The sequence below is a fragment of the Caenorhabditis remanei genome, chromosome I (genome assembly GCF_010183535.1).
Source record: "Caenorhabditis remanei strain PX506 chromosome I, whole genome shotgun sequence".
In the NCBI taxonomy this organism is placed as follows: domain Eukaryota; kingdom Metazoa; phylum Nematoda; class Chromadorea; order Rhabditida; family Rhabditidae; genus Caenorhabditis; species Caenorhabditis remanei.
The window spans coordinates 4,232,245-4,244,356 of record NC_071328.1 but is presented as its reverse complement, the minus strand read 5'-3'; the positions used below and the strand labels follow the sequence as shown (position 1 = coordinate 4,244,356).

The 12,112-nt window shown below is 41.3% G+C and overlaps 3 protein-coding genes across 3 annotated transcripts; 2 read left to right on the top strand and 1 right to left on the bottom strand.

The window, feature by feature from the left end:
* Window positions 1-8,791: 8,791 nt before the first annotated feature.
* On the bottom strand, window positions 8,792-9,347 carry GCK72_000656 (uncharacterized protein; the record flags this gene model as incomplete). The annotated part of the gene is made up of 2 exons (XM_053722608.1): window positions 8,792-8,907; window positions 9,173-9,347. 2 exons carry the CDS (start codon window positions 9,345-9,347, stop codon window positions 8,792-8,794), a joined length of 291 nt encoding a protein of 96 aa, XP_053591253.1.
* GCK72_000655 (uncharacterized protein) lies at window positions 8,829-9,927 on the top strand (the record flags this gene model as incomplete). The annotated part of the gene is made up of 4 exons (XM_003109255.1): window positions 8,829-8,924; window positions 8,990-9,073; window positions 9,119-9,589; window positions 9,637-9,927. 4 exons carry the CDS (start codon window positions 8,829-8,831, stop codon window positions 9,925-9,927), a joined length of 942 nt encoding a protein of 313 aa, XP_003109303.1.
* A 218-nt stretch (window positions 9,928-10,145) lies between these two features.
* GCK72_000654 (uncharacterized protein) lies at window positions 10,146-12,077 on the top strand (the record flags this gene model as incomplete). Its single annotated transcript, XM_003109134.2, has 4 exons — window positions 10,146-10,373; window positions 10,782-10,972; window positions 11,241-11,681; window positions 11,729-12,077. 4 exons carry the CDS (start codon window positions 10,146-10,148, stop codon window positions 12,075-12,077), a joined length of 1,209 nt encoding a protein of 402 aa, XP_003109182.2.
* Window positions 12,078-12,112: the final 35 nt, after the last annotated feature.

The following is a 12,112-nucleotide window of genomic DNA, read 5'->3' as shown; positions in this document are numbered from 1 at the left end:
TACCACGGGTCGAAACCTGGACCTCGTTTTCTCGAATACAAGGACCTCGAGGGCAAAAACTGAATATATAATTGAATTCAGCGTTTTCTCAGCTTCCCAATGATATAAGTCACGTCCTATAACTCCACGGTCACTCGGAGGCCTTCCCTAGTCAGGTCTAACTGTAAATCAGGTGTCGTCAGAATCTATAAGAAAGCTAGAGTCTCATATGGAAAGAACTTGACACTTTGAATGTAATGTATCTTGTGGAGGAAAAAATGGAAGGAAGGAAGGAAGAATTCCATTTCAAGAGAGTTCGAAAAGTGTGAAAAATGGGAGATGGTTGATGTGAAATGGATATTCAAAGAGGAGACTCCTCTCTTCCTTTCCTTCAGCCAACACATTTCTACGAGTACTTGATACACAGAAATACATACATACATGCATACACCAGAATTACTAATAAGCGCCACTTTCGGCGCCGTGTCCTTGCATCAATCTATCTCTCTTCGGTTTCTGGCAGTGCTCGATGACGCATGCAAAACTACGGAAGACGACGACGATTCGAACTACGGCCACGTTGACAGAAAACACATAAAAAGTGTTGGAAGAAGAAGAGGGAGAAAAGGTGTGATAAGAAGACAAACTCAAGGAAGAAACATTGGAAGGATAATGATTTTTGAAAAAAAAAAGAAAGTTCGAAGTATTTTTTTTTCGAAAAAAGAAACATAAATCAAAAGGTTCCCACTTCCACATAAAACCTCCACTATCTCGCACAATGATCAACTTCAAACTACACGCTTTTGACCTTCCTCCTTTCCCTCTTTTTCTTTTTTTTCGAAAAAAAAAAGAATCCGGAAACGGGGGAAAAAAGAGCAATGACAGACAAACTCTAAGGGATCTTGAGGTCCGAAAATGTTTGAAAGTGTGTGTGGCCCCAGGAGGACAACACAACAACGTGGCGGGGGAGGAGCAGGGTGTAAACAAGACGAAATTTGATCGAAGAGGGCGAGAAAGAAGAGGCTAAAATAGAAACCCCCGGGAAGAAAATGGGGTCGTGTCCACAAGAGGAGTCGGGGTTAATGGACCCATGGCACACTTGAACTTGAAGCAAAAGGAGCCACTGGAAATGGACGTGAGTGAGAGAAATGGGTCTTATGACCTACTCTTCTGCTCTACTCACTCCTTGCTCTCAATCATCATCATCATGCCGGAAAATGGAAAAATGCATTATTATGTTCTCTCTCTCTCCGTTTTTCTGATAGCACTTGAGTGCTTCGTTTATACAAGAATAGTCTGATAAGACGGCAGAGATTCAACTATTTCCCGGGAGGACAATCTTGTTAATTATTATCAGTTTGCTGGTGATGTGGAAATTATTTATGTTTGCTCTGCTCTCTACGCCTCGTTTTATGATATTACCTAGGAACGTTTTCATTCCGGAATTTATATACGCAATTGCAAAAATTGATGAAATAAACGGAGTTGATCTTTCGAATTTAGAAAAAATGAAGTCAGAAGATTTTGATGACTTAAAAAGTCATAATTTTTGAAAAATACAGTAATAAAACTGTATCAACATGACATATCAGATGTTTCTATCACGTACGATCTATAAAACTTCAAAAGACGGAGCCGACATCTGACAAATTCATTCCCAAAAAAAAAGCAGCGTCGACGACGTCGTCGACCAACGGTGTGTTATGCTGCGATTCTCGTCCATCGCTCCCTTTTTCCCCCCCGTCATTGCACAGGAAAACAGATGAAAAATGCGGGGCATGTGACCATAAAACGCATTTTTTATTTGGCCTCTACCTCCGTACCCTAGTGGTTTCTTGGTTTCCATAGGTGACGAAAAAAGAGGAAAACTAAAAAGTAAAAAAGGAGAAAGGAATAATAAAGTGTGTTTACTATGCAACTGTGGACAATTTTCGAAAAAAGAGTGGAGCAAACACAGAGATGGTAAATATATTCTGCACAAGTTTTTAGGTGGTCACAAATAAGTCAATTTGGGCGGAAGGGGGCTGTGATCATTTATTATGAAAATACCTATTTACTTACACCTACAGAGAGGTCTCACAATGAAAAATGTGGTAATGGTGGTGTTGAGGAGGGACACTCCTTTTTCCGTGTGAAGTAAATGGAAAACGATGTAAAGCGCGCAATGGAATGGAAAATTGGGGGCGGAGTGCGGGTTGGCCTACGAAGCAGTGGCAGTGCTCTCACACAGAGCCCCCTCTGGAGGAGAATGGGGAGACGAGAGAAGACGAACTGAGAGCAACGGAGCACAGAGCATGAGCTTCGAGATAGAGAAAGAGGCGACAGCCCCGGAGGCCTCTTTTGCCCCCGCTGGACGTAGTCAGTCACTTTCCAGTGTGACACTAGAGAGAATGGCCAGTGCCAGTGACACAGAGGAGACGATAAGAGAGAAAGAAAGAGAGTGAGAGAGAGAGAGAGCTCCGCCCTTCTCTGATGCTTCTACTTCTCTGGTTCTGCTTGAGCAAGTCAGGCAGATAGAAGAGAAAGAGAAAGCCTGACGTCTTCAGCCTCCGTTACTGACAAAATAGAGTTGTTATGGAAGAGAAGGGCCGCCAGGAAGAGAAGAAGAAGGGTGGGACCTTCTCCTGACTTGCCACCCCTTTTTTCTTCTTTTTTCTTTATGTCTGCGAAAAGAAAAAAAATAACTATTCCGGAGTGAGAAACGGACCGCTTTTTCTTTCCAAAAAAAAGAAGCCGAAAAGTAGATATGAATGAAAATGAGAAAATATGAAAAACGATTTTCCTTCTTTTTTCTTTTTTTGGCACCGCTATCTCGATGTTCATAACTCATTTCTAGTTTCTCTAAATGAGACAAAAGTAGCGTCTTCTTTTCTTCTTCTTTCTTTCCATAGAGCTTATTAGAATAGCAATGCTATCAGAGAAAAAGAAGCGAAGGATGATCCTGAGATGACAGAGAGCTTCCTCGCGCACACACACTCTCTCTCTCTGAGCATACACACACAATCTGCTCAGATGGATTGTTTTTTCAGCTGCTTCAGCTTCTCTCACCCTCGGTTATGCTGTGCCATCAAAAACGCCTTCTCTAGAGATGATGGACGTTAAGAAAGGTGAGTTTGAATCGGAGATCGAGCCTAACGGGAACGGAAACTACAGTACCCGGAAAATGAGAAAATGAATGCTACAAATTCATTCGTTGTTTTTCTGATTCGCCCTCCTCCCACACGATCCAAAATTATATCTACAAATTCTAGCTTTGTCTAGATTCTAGATTCCAAAAGACCCTAGTTACGGTCTATGGTCTAGACCCCCGCGGATATCATCGACATCATCAAAAAAAGTTGATCCCTTGTGAGAGAAAGCACACTAATCCAATTTCCGCCAGTCACTCGATCGACGAGTTTTTTCCGTTTTTTTTTCTTCTTCTGTCGAGAATTTTCCCACGAACTTATATTTCATTTTCTCGCTCGTGAGTTGAATGGATTGGGGTTGAAGTGCATATATATATACTACTTTCTAATTAGTGCAACTGAGTCAGAGAATTGGAATTTGGAAAAAAGGAAAGCGAGAATTTTCAAAAAGAAAAAAAATTCTCAAACGTTTCTTAAGATTTTGGTTAATTTCTGTGACATCACACCACCTGGATTTGTGATCTACAGGTGCTTAAAGGATTAGTCATACTCTGGAATTTTCACATGTTCTTCTTCTTCTTCTTCTTTTTCATATTCATCTAAGCCTTAGATATGGGAAAAGAAGAAAAAAGAAGCTGATCGGATGAATTGTCTTGACGTAAAAAGAGAGAACGCATGCGGATCGACATTGGGAAGAGATGAAAGATTATGTTAATCGAGACTCCGAATTATGCGCAAACGAGTTATATTTGCTGACGTTCGGAATAATCAGCACTTTCCATCATTCCTAGTTACTCGAGCACTTTTGATACCTTATCTGACGTGGAAAGGTTTTTAGAATTACACGAGTTTCACCTGCTTCTGCTCCTCCATTCCACCTGACTTGAAATAGGCAAAAGCTTGGAAAGTTGACTTGGCATCAGATACTCAAACTCACGTACTGGGAGAGTATTGGAGTGGCAAGCTGTCAAACTCATCACCTTATCACCTCCAGTCATCTTTATTTTTTCCCTTTCTCCAAGATCCCCCGGGAGCCGGAGCCCCCCCGGATGAGAAAACCGCAACGGAAGGAACATCGTAGAAATGATGGGTGGCAATTGAGAGTACAAGGGGGGTTTGCAGGCGGAAACGAAATGATTGGACATCTCATAAAATAGGCTCTTCTCGCTCGCAAAGTGTGACGGAAGCGACACGAAGAAATGGCCCATAAACAATTTGAAATAGGGAATTGTTGAATTGAAAAGAAGAAAGAGAGAAATGGAGAACAGTTGTTCTGAACAAGACGAAAAAAGTCAATTTGAAAATGGGAAAATGACAAAAGGAGTAGAAGGAGGCGGAGTGGCTCCTGAAGAGAAGAAGGAGGAGCCGAATCAAATAATAGAAAATAGGAGGAGACGACTACACGGGAGAAGAAGTCGACGACTCCTCGACGCGGCGACATGATTGAATTTAGAATAGGAAGAAGAAGAAGAAGAAGAAAGGAGGAGTGGCGCGGGAAGACAAGTTGTCATGTGAGAAACAACATGAAGATGTACACGTATGTGGAAGAAAAAAAGCGAGGAGAAGTTGCGGTACAGACGAGCTCTGGGGCGGGAGAAAAGAGAAGAGCAAGAAGCACCCAAAAAATAGGAAAAACGGCGTCTTGGTTCGGTTGGGTGGTGGTGGGGTGTGCTCGTCAAGTTGTGTGTGACAAGCACCACAAACAATGGCGGATGAATGCGGGAAAGTTTTGTGTGTGTGTGTGAGTGAAAGTGAAGAAAAAGGAATGGAAAAGGACGGAAGAGCCAGTGGCCAGCCCAATGGCACACACACGCCATACACACACCACCATTTCGGGAAGAGTTGCGAAAGAAGAGATAGGGGGAGTTGGGTTTTGTTAAGTTGAGTGGACACGGACTCTGACCACTTTTCTTCTTTTTTCTTTTTCATCATTCTCCTTTTTTTCTCTCCCACTCGTTTCAACCAGAGGGAATAGAAAAAAGAAGAAAAATCTGAAAAAAGAAGGAGTTCGAGATTCTCGGTTGGTCAAACCGATTAATTCACATAGAGATTACGTCAAGACTTTTTTGAAGTATGTGTGGAAATCGAGAGTATAATCCTAGTGAATCAGAGAGCTGGACGAGACGAATTTGTATGTTCTATGGATCATATGTGGTGTCATTCTTTGGCTTTTGATCAGAATCATATGCATATGTATGCAAAATAGCAGCGAATGAAGTGGGAGGAGGAAATAATCATAGTCGATGATGGTAGGAAGTAAGCCACGTGGCGGCGTTCACAATAGAATCGATTGGAAGAGCCGAGACTGTGTGGATTTACGAGGAACTAGTGTGAATTTACGAGGAACTAGTGTAGATTTACGAGGACTCTTGGTCTACAGTTCAAATCGGACTACTGTAATGTTACATTTCAGTTTCTGAAGATACATACACAATTAACTTTCAGTCGTTATAGATGAATCTATACTCACTTTCAGCCATTATATATAGTCAGCTACAGTACCCTGCAAACATTCAGCTTTCAGATTCTGAACACTTTCTTCCAAACCGAGCCGTAACTCGATTAACTGTAATAGATTGTGAAATAATAACTATGCGAAAGTGTATATCTTCGAGAATCCTAACTTTTGACCTGATCTGGGTTGATTCATTTCGTAAGATCTCTGAAAAGTCAGAAATTGAAGAGGCCTAACTACTGTAGATTCATAAAAAATAATGTTTTTCTAGTGACAGCAACAATCTAAGTTCCATAATCTTAAACTACTACGGTCTAGTTCCATCCGCTCATCTCTGAAACTTGGCGAACCGCATATTCAATTTCCACACAATTTTCTTCGCCTTGTTTCACACACAAATATCACTAATGAACTTGTTGCAGCAGGAGGAGAAGATGACGAGGATGAGACGACGACGACTCAATTCCCATCATCATCATCTGCGGCAGATTCAGGAGTTGTCGGAGGAGGAGGAAGTGGAGCACTTGTGGTAAATCGACGACGACAAGAAGGCAACCCGGTGCTCAAGTACGTGCGAAACGTGCGTTACGAGTGGGGTGACATCGGACCTGATTTCGAGTGCGGACCCACGTTCGGAGTTGTTTATCTGAGTTTTAAGGTACGAAGATGAGTCATACATAGCATAGAGAGAAAACTGGAAAAGGAAAGTGAGAAAAATGAGGAATCGTGTGGAAACTGAAGAAAGCGGCACCAAACACAAACAGACAGTAAACAGGCTGTCTCTCTTCTCTTTTTTCCAGAATTTCTATTTGAGAAACGGATTTTGTTGGGGGAGGGAACGGAGTGAATGTCCAGCACACCTAGCAGAGACGAGTTGACTTTTGAACTTACACAACGACTTCTTTTGTGACAATTCCTCTTTTCAGTACCACAAACAACATCCGGAATACGTGTATACAAGAATCAATGGAAAAGCGGAGAATCGGTATAGAAACAAGGTATTGGAGGGAAAAGGAAAGGAAGAGAGAGAGAGAAAAGACAATAGAAATGAAAAGATAATTGCTGTCGTTTAGGTGCTGCTTGGCTATTGCAACATGGAAGAACCGAGACACGTGCTACGTGAGCTCAATATGATTTGCTTTCGTGAGGCGTGGACTCTTGTTGTCGTTTATACGGTAAATTGGGAGAGAATGGAAAAACGGGATATTGAAAGCGAAATCTCGCACCGAAAACTGTATTTTTCTTACCAGAGAAGGCCTCCAAGTGACCGTAGAGTTGTAGGATGTGACCTGTATCATTGGAAAGCTGAGAAAACGCTAATTCCAAATATATATTCAGTTATTGCCTTCGAGTCTTGGTATTCGAGAAAAATGTGGCCAAGGTTTCAACATTTCTCGACATTTTTTGTCGGTAAGGTAATCACTTGCCAAGGGTCCAAACTTGGACCTCGTTTTTCTCGAATACCAGACCTCGAGGTAAAAACTGAATATATAATTGAAATCAGCGTTTTCTCAGCTTTCCAATCATCCCGAGAGCCACTGACCTTTCGACCTCTCCTATCCTCGTCACACATAAAAAAGAAAGAAAAAAAATCTCAAGCGTCAAAAATCCGAATGAACATGATGACATGATGTCTATTCTCAATCGAAAAATTCAATTTGACAGGTCGAGGAGGCGGCTGAGTACATTGAGCTTTTCAAGACGACACAGAAAAAGGAAATCACGATCAAGTGAGTTTCTTCTTCTCTTTTTTATTCTTTTCCTTTCTCTAAACCGAACTAGAAAATTATGGCGAGTCGATCATGCGAGCCAGCTATTGTTCAAAAAACGGATGATGACTTCGACAGCAGACAAAGTGAAATTCTAACGCCTTCATTCTCATTCTTCCAAAAGAATAGGGGGCGGAGTCTAGTGGCGTGGAAAGTGTAATATCTGAATAGAACAAGAAGAACTGGGACAAAAAAGAGAGAGAAGCAGATGATAAATGTTTGGAGAACTGCTGCTGGAATGGACGCATTCAACACACGTCGGCAGAAGAAAAAAGAGAAGAAAATGACGGAAGAGACAACATCTGCTCTGCATATTTTACCCCACCAACTTTTTTTTTGTTTTTTTTTTTGTTCGTCTCACTCGGCCGTCCCTTTTCATTTTCAACACAAGCATTTGTGTTGGGAGCAACAGCAATTTGCGGGCGAAGGAAGCACTTTGGGATAATTTTATGGGTGTTGGGAAATGGAAGAAAACGAGAAAAGGGAGAGTAAAGTGACAATAAACACGGGCGGTGACGACGCGGGGGAAAGGAATAAAGGAAGAAGAAGATCAGTAGTTTTGAAGGGAAAATTGAATATTGGGGAAAGACGAGATGGGATACAACAGTATTTGATTTACAGAAAGAAAGCGATCGACGATGGTGGCGACAGCTCGATGAGTGATGAACGTCGGAGGAATCGCGAGACGGCCATCGGATTTCTGACCGCTGCCAGAAGTATCACGAAAACTGATGCTGATCGGTGAGACACACAAAACACATGTGAAATGTGATAGCTTCGCTTGAAATCAGTTGATCGTCAAGTCTATGTTATCTCTTACTTTGAGTCGTCTGACTCATCGAGACAGTTGGAAAACAATAGTTTGGGCTTCTGAAATTCTGGAAACTTCTTTTTCCCCCATTATTATTGTTGAAGGCTGTCAGTTTTCTAGAAACTTTCTGCAAATTTCGCTAAATTTTATAATTTTGCGAAATTTAGCAGCAAGAATGCAACAGCGCCCCGCCGCACCGCGGCGTGTAATCCTCTCGAACAACTCTCATTTTCAGACTTCTTTTCCATTTTGGAACACTTCAAGCAGTCTCAACAGCTACGGAAACTGCAATTTCAGTATGTCCAGGAGTTGGACCGATTAAAGCGAAAAATTTACATTCTTTCCTTCACACAATTATTTCCCCGAATGAATGAAAGTAGCCTAAAAGTAAATATTGTATTGTAGTTTTTGTTACTTGAGAATTTCGTAATTGTCATCTTTTCATTCATTCAAGTTGTAAATTTATCTGTGAAAAAATAAATCAAAGATCACATTTTCTCGTTTTCTCTTCCCTCTCTTCAGTTCGTATCTGTTTTATAATCTCTCAACTATCTCTATTGCTATCAGTTTTAGTTATCTATCAAGATAATCGAAGAATCTTCAAGAACGTTTACTTTTGCGAGTGTTCTTCTTCTATTTCTTCACCTTTTTATCGATTTATTTTATTGGAATCTGTTTCAGCAAAAATGTCAGACGTTCCCGAGGATGCTAACGCTGGTTGCCCTGGAACTGGAAGCGCTGGAGCAGGAAAAGCTTCCGGATGTGCTGGATGTCCCAATCAGGTGAGTACTTTTATAATTATTTTCCTTTTATCTTCCCAATATCCTATCTAGTTTTCTTTTTATAGGGAGCGTGTGCCACCGGTCAAGGGCCCCCACCAGATGCAGATGTACCGAAGATTCAGGACAGATTCAGTAGAATCAAGCATAAAGTTCGTTCTTTGCGATTAGTTTCCCATAAAAATATCATTTTCTAGATTCTGATTCTGAGTGGAAAAGGAGGCGTTGGAAAGAGTACGCTCACGTCCAACCTGGCTCGTGCTCTCGCTTCAGATCCGTCGAAACAAGTTGCAATTCTCGATGTCGACATTTGCGGACCGTCTCAACCGAGAATGATGGGCGTTGAAGACGAAGAAGTTCACAACAGTGCCGACGGATGGACTCCAGTTGGAATTCAACCCAATTTGACTCTGATGAGCATCGCATTCCTTCTCGGTGACAAAAATGATGCAGTTATTTGGCGTGGAGCTCGCAAAAACGGAATGATCAAGCAGTTTTTGAAGGATGTCGATTGGGGAGAAGTTGATTACTTATTGATTGACACACCGCCAGGAACGTCTGATGAACACATCTCACTGGTTCAATTCCTTCTTCAAGCCGGCACATTGGATGGCGCTCTGATCGTTAGTACTCCACAAGAAGTTTCACTTCTTGATGTCAGAAAAGAGGTAGATTTGTGAATCTTTCGAGTGAAATTTCATTACTATGATTTCAGGTGAGCTTCTGCATCAAAACCAAAGTTCCAATTCTTGGCGTCGTCGAGAATATGGCTCGTTTCGTCTGTCCCAACTGTGCGCACACCACTCTCCTATTCCCAACATCCACTGGTGGAGCTGAGAAGATGTGTCAAGATTCGAATCTTGAACTATTGGCTCAACTCCCACTGGAGCCGGCTCTCGCGAAAGCTTTGGATAATGGAGAAGACTTCTTCGAGACGAATCCGGATTCGACTCTCGCGAAATCCTTCATGGATCTCGCCGAGAAAGTTAAGGCGAAGTTGAAATAGATTTATATTGCTATATTGTACTTTTTTCTTGTTCAAGTTGTTCGCATGTTGTGAGTTTTCACTTTTCCCGTTTTTCTCTTCATTTTCTTCTAGTTTTTTCCTGAAATAAATGTTTTCATCAAAGTTTTACAGCTTTTTAGATTCAATCGATATGAAATTTCATTAATATTATTTCATTAGAATTGACTTTTCTTCTATCCAACAAGCATTAAATTCAGATGCATCGCGTTGTAATCACCGGAATGGGAGCGATTTCCCCTTTCGGAGTTACAGTAAACGCGTTGAGAAACGGTTTGAATGAGGGAAGGAGTGGGTTAAAATACGATGAAGTGCTGAAATTCGTAGTTGGTGCAGTGCCGGGGGAGAGAGTAGAAGATAGGTGGTCAGCTGGACAACAGAGAGAAATGAGTAGGGCGAGTATGTTTGCACTGGTCGCTTCCGAAGAGGTAACGTCATCTGAGACCGTACAAATCGGGATGAATTATCACTCGGGATGAAACGGATCGGATAGAACGCTTTTTCGCAAATTTCAGTATTTGAAAAGAAATAAACGTCAATAATTGTCTGTTTAGTATTGTTATTTAGCTTATTAATTGTTTGTTTTCCTGTTTTTGGGCTGATTTTATGAAAATTCGCTTCGCGACGACGGTATGTCGAGTGGAATTCAGATTTGTCATCAAAAACAGGTTAAAACGCCATAAAAAGTGAGAATAATTACACGATACACCTTCAAATCACTGTTTATTTTCATTTCGGACACTGAAATTTTTAAAAAAAGCGTTCTTCGCGATTTGTACGGTCTCCGTCATCTGGGTACTCTGAATGAGAACAACTCAACGAGTATCTTATTTCAGGCAATGTCACAAGCAAACGCTGAAAATATCGATCACGAAGAGACTATTGTGAACATCGGAACGTGTATGTCAGATCTCGAACACATCGGAGAGACTGCGCAGAAAGTGAGAGAAGGACAGTCGAGGAGGGTTTCACCGTATTTCGTCCCGCGCATTCTCAACAATCTTCCGGCTGGTTATGTGGCAATGAAGTTAGTGATTCTGACGGAAAATTGTAGTTTTGTGAAAAAAATTGCTTCATTGTCCATAATTGTAACGTTACGAATGGGAAGCACCATGCTTTCAAAACGAAAATCGAAAAATTTCCTTGTGTTTTGTAAGATTTAATTAAAAATGCCGAATTTTCTCGTTTCCCCTCCCAATTCCTCTCAAAAATGAGATTCCAAATAAAAACGAGAGAAAACTAGAAGTAACAATTCCCTCCTTTCAAGTCAACCAATTCAATTTTCGAAATTTCAGATACAAAATGAGAGGAGGAGTCGAAGCGACATCAACTGCATGTGCAACAGGTCTTCATTGTATCGGCAACGCCTTCCAATCGATTCAATACGGACATTGTCGACGAGCACTGGCAGGAGCTGTCGAGTGTGCTCTCAACCCGATTTCACTGGCTGGTTTCGATAGAATGAGAGCGTTGGCAAGAGGAGAAGATCCGACAATCAGTCGACCATTTGATAAGAAAAGAGCTGGATTCGTGATGAGTGAAGGTGTAGGAATAGTGTTTATGGAGCGGTTGGAAGATGCGGAAGCTCGTGGAGCAAAGATTCTCGCGGAGGTCTTGGGATATGGAATATCTTCTGATTGTTATCATATTTCTACTCCTGATCCATCAGCCATTGGAGCTGTTCTTTCGATGAGAAGAGCGATTGGAAATGCTAATTTGGATCCGATTCAAATTGGGTTAGCTTGTTTTATTCTGACTTGTTTCATTCAGAAAATAATTTCAGATATGTAAATGCTCATGCTACATCTACCCCTAATGGCGATAGTGTTGAAGCGGAAGCAGTTCGTAAAGTATTTCCAAATCTAAATATGTCGGTTAGCAGTATCAAAGGACACATTGGACATCTACTCGGAGCAGCTGGATCCGTTGAAGCAATTGCAACGATTTGTGCAATGAATGATAGTATGAAACCAGGAAATCGGAATCTGGAGGAGAGTGAAGAAGACGTCGGATTGAATCTTCTCCGAGAAAATCAGAAGTGGGAGGAGCCTAATGGTCAACCGAGGATTTCGATCTGTAATTCATTTGGATTTGGAGCGACGAATGCTAGTCTAATTTTGAAACAATTTTAGTTTATTTATAGCTTTTATTTCATGTACATAATGAT